This window comes from Cydia amplana, chromosome 17, assembly GCF_948474715.1.
Source record: "Cydia amplana chromosome 17, ilCydAmpl1.1, whole genome shotgun sequence".
Lineage (NCBI taxonomy): Eukaryota > Metazoa > Arthropoda > Insecta > Lepidoptera > Tortricidae > Cydia > Cydia amplana.
The window spans coordinates 7,420,294-7,431,356 of record NC_086085.1 but is presented as its reverse complement, the minus strand read 5'-3'; the positions used below and the strand labels follow the sequence as shown (position 1 = coordinate 7,431,356).

The following is an 11,063-nucleotide window of genomic DNA, read 5'->3' as shown; positions in this document are numbered from 1 at the left end:
CTAGATTGCACAATAAATGTAGTTAACACTGGTAGTTAACACGGAATAAGGTAAACGTACTATTAGTGCTCGACATGCCCAATAGATGCCACACTGCTGTCACCTCTATTGACAATGACTTAAGTTTCAAGATCACATGTACTGGTACCGCGTCGAGCACCACGTTTAACTACGTTTACCTTACCTTATTAACAGCTGGCAAGGGTGCGCAAAATAATTGTGGCATATTGCTTGATCTGATTGTCGAAGGTAGAGATCTAGGTAGGTACCTACCTATGGAATGCGATATGGCGCATCTGTCACGAGTTATTAAAAATCTGTTTCGGTGTAATAACTATATGAATATATGCAAGAAAAATTAAGTAAGGTCATTGACATGGCGAAGACCGTCATAGGGCAAGAACGTATTTCTGAACCTACGTCGCTCAGACGCAGTTTTGATGAGCACGCAAGACGTGTGTTCATCAAAACTCTACGGAGTCTACGGAAATCTACGAAGCTCTACACAAACTCTACACTGTTTTCTATTTGATAATAACATTTGACGCACCGATAACAGAGATAATATATGTTTATGTCATTGTTGATGGCGATATGTTGGGCCGAGGCAAAAGGTTTGCCGCAGTGTGATTACTTACATCATACAAAAATAAAGATTAAAAATGGTAAGGTTTTTTGCAAAGTAAATATTTTTATAAAGATCAAACTTCAAACATCTTTATTGCCAATATATTATATTTATATAGAATATAGACCCTGTAAGGGCACAGCAATTTAGTCATATAAGTACTTAATTAAGGATAACTTTCGCTAGACCGGGCCGTGCCCGGGCCGAGGCATCCGACATGTTATTTTATATGACAGATGATCAGACGGTGATCAGATGTGCTTGCCATAGAATACGAAGCACCGGAAGCTCCGGGTCGACCATGGCCCGGTCTAACGTCAGTCATCCTTTATACATAAGCATTATGTATTAATCTTATAAACTAGTTAGTTACAAGTTTAGAGGTATAAAAATACGCTTAACCAGCGGCAGTGGTCAGATTTATAATCTATCATATACTTACAAATGCATGAATAAAGTTTTGAAATATATTACACTGAAGTTTATAATTGAAACTGAATATTCTCAACTTTATTTAACGCTCATGCATCCTCCATTCGGCCAAAATTCAGTCTCCTGAGGTTCTCCATAAGCTGACCCTTCTTTAGGTCATCGATGCTGGCTAGCGGTCGACGAGGTGGCCCCACCTGGATTCCGGTTATCATCGGCATGGCTGCTTTCATGGTCGGAAGGAACTCGCCTGAAAATGACAAAAAAAACGTTATTTGGTCATTGGCGATACGAATTTCACATACTTATTCTTGGTAGGTACCGTAAAATGGGGTGAGTAGGGTCAAAACTGAAATTCAAACCTCGATAACATTTTATTTTTACATATGAAAACTGAATGGTGTATATACTGTATATAATAAGTGTTCCGGACGTTTGTATTTTAGTTATTATTTTATTTTGCGTAGTTCCATTTCATAACTTTGACGATAAAGAGGAAACCCCACCTCACCCCGTAGTGCCTCGTATTTGGGGTGAGAGGGGTTTCCATGCAAAGGTGATTTTGGAAGATTGTTGGATCGATTTTTTTTTATTATGCGTATTACTATAGCTCCATTTTAAATTGGAATACATTATTTTTGTAGCAGTAGCCTTAAAATCCCTTCTCACCCACCTCTCAGACCTTCTCTCTCCATTCATAACCCACCTCTCCCCGCGAAACCTACTCACCCCGTTTTACGGTAATTCCTTTACATTGTTCGTGTTTTCCTGTAGAAAATATCTAAATATGTATAACGACTATAATTTTCCTAAAAATTAAATGCTTTCGTATATCCGGATGTTCTCTTCTACAGGTCGCGTTCAAAATGGCGGAGTCATAAATTTATTCAGTTTAGTTTTTATTTTTGTGTAACTTTCCTTTTCGTCTTGGTGGTGATGCGGCCGTTTCATAAAGTAAGGTGTTTCTAAGGTTAGTCGCGACCAATTTGTGTTTGTAATTATGCTTTAAAAAATATATATTGTAAAGAAAATACTGAGCAAAGCTTTTACCTTGAGAAGATATAGCAGTGACCAGATTGCTCAGTTTCTCCTGGAGAGCCCTGGCTTTGACCACCTCACCACCTTTTACCGCCTCGATCACGCCCCTTACTAGTCTGGGAAACATGTTGGTCACAGTTGCGATGCTGGAATCGTGGCCGAGCAAAACTGGTGGAGCCACAAGCTGTGGAAAAAAAAACAATTTGTTAGGGAACATTTTACCAAAAAAATAAAATAAATAAAAAATAATTAAAAAATTAAAAATAAACAAAAATGAAACCAAAATAAAATAACTTAATATAATATCTTTTTTAAAAAAAGGGAACCGCCTTCAAAAAACCAACCCACTGAAAAGTGCAAAATAATTTTTATATGGCACCCCTTTACGTGTCCACTGTGTCCAGTCCCTATCCCACGGCGTAAAGCAATTTTTTGCCAAAAAGTAATTAATACCTAATAATAAGAAAATTAATAATCATCCGGGTAATTACTTAGTTTTTGAAGTCGGTGCCAAACCAAAATTTTTGAGAACCGATATTTTAGACAACGAAGAACGCTGTACTTACTTGCATTATAAAGACATACTTAGTTTACTCATTAATTTAGTTCTTGTAGGTACTACGTACTCGTATTGTTTTTCTGATTGGTAGTAAAGACTGTTTTTGTTGGTTTGGCACCGCCTTCAAAAACTAAGTAATTACCCGGATGATTATTTATTTTCTTATTATTAGGTATTAATTACTTTTTGGCAAAAAATTGCTTTACGCCGTGGGATAGGGACTGGACACAGTGGACACGTAAAGGGGTGCCATATAAAAATTATTTTGCACTTTTCAGTGGGTTGGTTTTTTGAAGGCGGTTCCCTTTTTTTAAAAAAGATATTATATTAAGTTATTTTATTTTGGTTTCATTTTTGTTTATTTTTAATTTTTTAATTATTTTTTATTTATTTTATTTTATTTTTTACTTTTTAGTGATAGGTAGATACTTCATTTATTTTAGGTTTTGGGCTAAAATACTAGTTTGTTAGGCTCTCCATTTAGTCTACTAATGTTGGTGATGGCCTAACTCGATGATAATCGCGACACAACATAATATGACATTTTGGTGCTAAACGATTTGTATGTATATTGCTCCCACTTCCACTCCCATTCCCAGTCCCAGTCCGAGTCCGACTCCGACTCCCACTCCCACTATTTTATCTAAATCGGTTTTAGCAACATAAATTTATTGGTAGGTATACCGATAGCATGGCCACCTACCGGGTCCAATTGGTTTTTCAAACCATCCATGTACTGTACACTAAAACCTTCTCCAGAATGTAACAAACACTTTTCTGAAAACCGCATCAAAATTGGTTCAGCCAAACGTGAGATAATCACGAATAAACATACACACATACATACATACGGGTCAAACTGAGAACGTCCTTTTTTTAAAGGCAGTTAGAAAAAAGTTCATCGACCCACCTAGTGGAACTCCGCAACATAGGCACACGACGACAAGTCGGTTAACCAAAACAAAGTGTGCCTATGTTGCACCAAACCTGAGTTCCACTAGGTACAACCAGGGTTCAGCATCAGCTCTATCTTGGGTACTGCTCTCCCAAGTGCTCATCAAGATGTGACAGATTACCAAAATAGCGTGGGCCTATGTTGCACCAAACCTGAGTTCCACTAGGTACAGCAAGGGTTCAGCATCAGCTCTATCTTGGGTACTGCTCTCCCAAGTGCTCATCAAGATGTGACGGATGACCAAAATAGCGTGGGCCTATGTTGCACCAAACCTGAGTTCCACTAGGTACAGCCAGGGTTCAGCATCAGCTCTATCTTGGGTACTGCTCTCCCAAGTGCTCATCAAGATGTGACGGATGGCCAAAATAGCGTTGGCCTATGTTGCACCAAACCTGAGTTCCACTAGGTACAGCCAGGGTTCAGCATCAGCTCAATCTTGGGTACTGCTCTCCCAAGTGCTGACCATGATGTGATGGATGACCAAAATAGCGTGGGCCTATGTTGCACCAAACCTGAGTTCCACTAAGTACAGCCAGGGTTCAGCATCAGCTCTATCTTGGGTACTGCTCTCCCAAGTGCTCATCAAGATGTGACGGATGACCAAAATAGCGTGGGCCTATGTTGCACCAAACTTGAGTTCCACTAGGTACAGCCAGGGTGAACCCTGCCAGCCAGGGTGGTTTGGTGCATTAGCTCTATCTTGGGTACTGCTCTCCCAAGTGCTCATCAAGATGTGACGGATGGCAAAATAGCGTTGGCCTATGTTGCACCAAACCTGAGTTCCACTAGGTACAGCCAGGGTTCAGCATCAGCTCTATCTTGGGTACTGCTCTCCCAAGTGCTCATCAAGATGAGACGGATGACCAAAACAGCGTGGGCCTATGTTGCACCAAACCTGAGTTCCACTAGGTACATCCCGAGTTCCACTAGGTACATCCAGGGTTCCACTAGGTACATCCAGGGTTCAGCATCAGCTCTATCTTGGGTACTGCTCTCCCAAGTGCTCATCAAGGCGTGTCGGATGACCAAAACAGCGTGAGCCTATGTTGCACCAAACCTGAGTTCCACTAGGTACAGCCAGGGTTCAGCATCAGCTCAGATCTATGTATACTAAAACCTTCTCCAGAATGTAAGAAACACTTTTCTGAAAACCGCATCAAAATCGGTTCAGCCAAACGCGAGATAATCGCGAACAAATATACATACATACATACATACATACATACATATATACATACATACATACGGGTCAAACTGAGAACCTCCTTTTTTTTTTGAAGGCGGTTAAAAACAGTGATGTGTGGAATTAAATCGACGATCCCACCTTTGAAGATTTCATTTCCTGATGATTTTTCCTTTTTTTCGTACATGACAAGAAACTATGAAATTTAGAACAATTGTATATTACCAAGGTTAAAGTTAAACTTACATGATTTCCATTGAATATTCTCTGGTCTTCTCCGAGTTGGTCAGAAACTTGTAACGCCACTCCCAGATCTGCCTTCATTCCTTTGAAGTTGGGGATCCTTGCCGAAGCCAGTTTGAAGAATTCTGGCATGTTTACTGTGAGGGGAAATTTTGAATATTTAACAAATACATATTATGAACATTAAGCTGCTTGTTAACACTTTATTTTTCTTAGGAAATAGTTCCATTTCAGAGCCACCTATACGACTGTTTTAATCGAACCGAAAATAAAGTGTAAGTATGTAGTGTAGTGTTCCTGATGGTGAGTAACGTTTCCATTAAGGATGTATCCTTGTAAGCTTGTAAGGTCGAAAACGCGCGTGTCACTCTACAAGCCAGTGCCCATAGGCTGCGGTGGAGAGTCATGATATGATGATGTTTGCAGTGTCTGTACTCTGTCTTACCGTCGACTCCACTCATCATTGGGAAGTGGTAATAGAGTAGGGGCAGCGAGGGCGCAGCGCTCGAGACCGCATGCAGGTAGTCCACCAGGTGTTCCACGGTCTTCGGCTTGTAGTATATCTCTGGGAGGGTCATTATGGCGTCGGCTTTCAGTTGCTCAGCGTACTGTGCCTATAGACACGAAGGAAAACGTTACGTTTTAATTATCCATGGCTGAGCTCAAAAATGTAATTATGACAATCCAGAACTTGGTTACCTAGCACTCTAAGAAAAATTTAAAGAGTACCTACAGTCAGAAATATCTGACACGATCTTAGTTGTAGAGCCATAACAGCGTGTCATATTATTGCACGTTCGTAAGAATGTATCTAGTGAAATGCTGTCAAGAGATTATTACGATTATTTTATTCAGGATTAGAAGTCTAGTGATCAATCTAAAATCAACGTATTTCGGCTAATATATCTTCCTAAATCCCGATATCCTTAAAAAAAACTTTTTTGGAATAGAAGAAGGTTCCAAAATCAAAACCGAAAAATGTACTCTGGGACTTATGGATAAAGTACTGTGAACAGTTGTCACTCACCATCTTGATGACGTCAGGCATGGGCACGCCACCAACTTGCATGATGATCCTCATGCCCTCTGGTCTGGCTTTCACCCAGGCTTCGAGAACAGCCCGGCGCTCCTCCAAGCTCAGTGTGATGGACTCACCGGTGGTGCCGCCCACTAGTGAGGTATTATGAGAGTTCATGGTTGATTGGAAGGAAACACTTTAGACATCAGAGTTTCAAAGACTACCGGCTCAAAGAAACAGAAAGTCCTCAAATACATTTGAAGGAATACGTATCCCAGCAAACATTTTTGGTCAATATTGCGAGAAAGGCACCTATTTTAGGTCGCACAATTTAGGTGACCAAAATGAGGCACCTCGAATCGACGTCGAGTCGACATAAATGGGGAAAAAAGCACGTGCCGGCGACGTATTTATTGACGGCAATTTAGTGATTACAACCATTAGGTCAACATTAGGTCATGTTTCCGACGTGGATTCGACGTCGCCACGACGTGCCGCGTAGTTGAAATGTACTAATTTGGTAATCTTTACCACCTTTAGACGTGGTGGTGACATATTTTTTACCATATAATTACTCTGCGAGGCAATATTTAGATGAGACGCGATGATATATTCTTTTCACTCAGGAACAAAATGTCCGACAAGAAAACAACTTGAAGTTTTGTAATGATAATGGCGGCCACAGTCATGTAGAGTCTGTGCGGAAAGAGAAGAGTCGTGGCCATGTCGTGGCAGAAACGGGAACTAACATTTTCAATTTTATATGGCAATCGAACCTTTGACACCTGTCTTGTAAAAAGTAAACAAACTTCTGTCATTGTATATTTTTATTAACAAAAACCGCAAGTTTTATGTATAAAATATTTTCAAAACACGATTAAACCGTACATAAAACCACAAGGAAAATCATATTTTAACATTGTTCGGTTTTGTTAGCGGGAAGAAAACGGCTAAAAGCCGACTATCGACTTACAAAAAGTTGCGGGTCGTGTTTCCGCTATTCACGGGTATTGATGTTGTATTTAATATTAAATAATTACCTATTTAATCAGCCCCTTAAGTAACTTGTCTTCGGTATATAATCGGTAAGTATCGGTATTCATTCAAAATATATTCATTTTCATAAATATGCAGGTCATTCATGATTTTTAAAATAACTGTGAAATAGTCTTGATACTTGCCATTTTATGCATATTTATATGTTATCTTTTTTCAGGATTGAGTAAAAGTACCTACGGTATCTCGAATAAAAGACCGCTATGTAATAATGCAAGAATTTGTAATAATCTACGTACCGGATTCAAGCACATCCAATTCAGATGAAGATAGTTCTATGAGTGTCCCTGGTTGTTCTGAAGCTAGCTCAACATAAGTGACATTGAATTTTTCAAATTCAGACTTCGATTACAAATATAATACTAGTTACAGTATAATAATAGTAGTTAGTTAGTTACTAATATAATATTATGGAAAAGTATTCTGAAATAAATAATTATTTAATTTAATTTGAAGAATAAATGTTTTCTAATAAAATATTTCTTTATTTGTACAGTCAGCAGCAGAAGTTGTTAAGCGGGCGAGGTGTTCAAAATGACCTTGACACGCTCTTATTATGTTAACAATAACGTCGCGTCAAGATCATTTTGAACACCTCGTCCGCTTAGGAACTTCTGCTGCTGACTGTAAGTTCGTTTACTAGGTTCTGTTAGTTACGAAATTATATTTCATATTTAGCACTTTTAGCAGTGATTTTTCGGCGAAGTAAAATATCGTGTCGTGAGATGAGAGAACCGGACATATCCCAATAAGGCCTACCTACTTATGCACTATTTTTATATCCCAGATACTAAAATTACAGTTCTATTGCCCAATTTCTATCTGATCTACCCGGTTTTGTATTTAAATAACTGTTGGACTGCACAGATTAGGCAGTACATAAATGAGACTATCTTATTTGGTACTAAAATAAGAGTTTTATTGGGCAGATTCTTAACTAGTTTTAGCAGTTTTGTCAATCGCACTGTCACTTTTTAGTATCTGAGACATAAAAACAAGATTTTAAAAAGAAAACTAGTGCCTGCGCTAGATCAGAGGATTGACTTGACGAGCCGACACCACCACCGTTTAGTAAGCCGTGGCAAAAAACCGGAACATAAGGGATTCAAGTATCATGAACTTCAGTGTCGTACTATAATCACGTGACCAGTGTTGTCAGCATAGCAAAAACCATAAAATAGCACTGGCGCGCCCTCAAATCCCACGACTCTTCTCTTTCCGCACAGACTCTAAAATAATTTACTTAGGCCGATTACGCAGATGAAGAACGATGAAATCTAGTGCGCAGAAAAATTTTTTCGTGCAGTATGTTAGGTTTACATACTAAACTATTGATGGGCTCTTGAAATATTTAAGTTTTCAACATTTTATAAAATCAAAATGCATATATTTGCTTGTAATGGAGTGTTGTAATCAAAAATATTGTTTTATTTTGAATATTAGCAATATGAAGTGCCGTGCGATGGCACCATTCAAGACATAACAACTTAAATTATGCAATTTCATATTTTGCGTCGCGTTATAATGAAAGAAAATGGCGGCACCTTATGGTATTGATAGTACTTTACAAGTGTTTTTAACTATATGGTCGCAATTTGGTATCTATTTTAAGTAACATTTACCTAAAATTAGTAGCAAAATCGACATAAAATCGACGACCTAAAGGTCTGCGTATAAGAAATAATTACGTCGCAAATACACCTAAAATGTCTTATTACTAGATTTGACCTATTGGTCAGGGTTCGAAGTGAATTTTACCTAGTAATTCGACTTATTTTCCACCATAAAGTCCGTGACTTCATGGTCCCCGTATAAGAAATAATTACGTCGCAAATACACCTAAAATGCCTTATTAGTAGATTTGAGGTCAGGTTTCAAGGTAACTTTTACCTAATATTTCGCCTTATTTTCAACCCGTAAGTCCCTGACTTCATGGTCTATTTATGAAGTGAAATTTACGTTTTATTGTCCCTATATTTTGACTTTGAAGTAAAAGTGTACAATACGTAAAATAATTGGTGACTTAAGACGTAATTTTTACTTAAATTGGTAAAATCTTCTTCGAGCCTAGGAAAAAATACTTAAAATGTTTGCTGGGATATGTATAAGTAGGTACCATCATGCAGCGGTACTCAACTTGTGGCACGCTAGGCTTTTATAGGTGGCCCGCCAGGTGATCTAGGTACCTATACGTAGATAGATAACCTTGCCATCCAAACGGCGCATTTAAGCAACAATACCTAAATTTTCAAACTCCTTTCGAGGGAGAGAACAGATTTGCGACTTTAGCCGACAATTAGCAGTTCTTTGGGTTTCAAAATTAGACTAATTGGACATGGATGGACCTGCTAGTTAACCTACCTACTCATAACATAATATTATGACAATCTGTAAATGTAAATAATAAATAATTCATACCCAGTATTCCTTGCACGCCATTCTCATGTAAGTAGTTGAAGTATTCCGGTATGACTGAGAAGTTGACACATCCTGCATCGTCGATCGGCGTGAAGACGGGTGCTATGACTCCTTTGACGTCGAAGGAAACCTGCATATGTGAGACTTAAGATAGGTACATATATAGACTCTGTGCGGAAAGAGAAGAGTCGTGGAATGTATGGAGCCCAATACAATCCACGACTCTTCTCTTTCCGCACAGACTCTATACCTATTAGGTATTTGATATTTGTAGCATTTCGGTGTAATCTATCGTGTTATAACTCGGTCCGAATACTTCAAAATGTAGGTTAAGTCATCCTTAATTCCATTAAATTACCGTCCATTTTCTAAATTACCTTAACAATTTTAAGTATTTGGATTTACACGAACATACTCGAATCATAAAAACATACGTTTGAAGCGTAGATGAAATGTTACTGTAATGTCATGTTACAGGTTTGATTGGCACGATTTAATCATTACAAATAAATGGTACAAATCAGTCGTCCTAATACAACGCGATTATTAGGCGATTATCGCAAGTTCCCGCGAATTTTGCTCGCAACAACAAGATATCGTACAAGATGCCGTAAAATGTCCAATTACTTCGAGAAATTCTCTAGACGTTATTTAATTTCATGTTATAAAATCACCATTGAAAAATCCCATGAGCCGTGGCAAAAATGCCGGGACTACGCGAGGAAGATGATGAATGATGATAAAATCACCATAGAAAATTCAAATATCTTACCATTTTTCTAAAATAAGCAAAGTATTACCTACAACAATAATTATGACACAAGACACAACTGATAGGACACAATTCCGAGAGAAAACTGGTGAAAATGATATTGAACCCGCAATATATTTATAATTGTGTTGGTTTAAACTTGATACGTTAAGCTAGGGTTGTCAATAATTTTGAAGTGATCATTAATTAGTTCATTAAGACCTTGCTAATAAACAAATTGAATGGCAGAACAGCAATAGATGTTTATTGAAAGGTCAGTCAGGCTTTTTTTCATGAATCTTTACGCCTTATTACGGAGATTAAGTACGTTATTTTTTGTAATTTTTATTTAATATAATTTATATAATAGTTTCTTATTAGGTCCAAGACCAATTTTGTTTCGTGTACCTAAATAAGTATAACTAAAATTTAACATGTAAGATAGTAGTAGTAATAATTACGTTAATTACTAAACTGATGTCAGCCCTGCGGTATGCTTTAAATAGCTTTCTCTAATGATCGGTAGTGTAGTGCATTTATTTAAAATATTCAGAAATGACTAGTTTACTAATAGAGGTAACTAATCATTTCGGTAATTATTACAAAATATTGATAGACTACTTCGACTAGTTATCGACTAAGTATCTAAAGTACCTACCTATATGATATTTTTCTTCCTTGCGTTATCCCGGCATTTTGCCACGGCTCATGGGAACCTGGGGTCCGCTTGACAACTAATCCCAAGAATTGACGTAGGCACTAGTTTTTACGAAAGCGACTGCCAT

The 11,063-nt window shown here is 38.0% G+C and overlaps 1 protein-coding gene across 1 annotated transcript; it reads right to left on the bottom strand.

Moving 5' to 3' along the window:
• Nucleotides 1–1,143: 1,143 nt before the first annotated feature.
• Nucleotides 1,144–9,663, bottom strand: LOC134656062 (N-acetylneuraminate lyase-like). The gene is made up of 6 exons (XM_063511580.1): nt 9,528–9,663; nt 6,063–6,205; nt 5,481–5,649; nt 5,039–5,172; nt 2,108–2,279; nt 1,144–1,307 (listed from the first exon to the last, which is right to left on the bottom strand). The coding sequence occupies exons 1-6, from the start codon at nt 9,661–9,663 to the stop codon at nt 1,150–1,152; spliced, it is 912 nt and encodes a 303-aa protein (XP_063367650.1). The 3' UTR covers nt 1,144–1,149.
• Between the last annotated feature and the right edge of the window lie 1,400 nt (nt 9,664–11,063).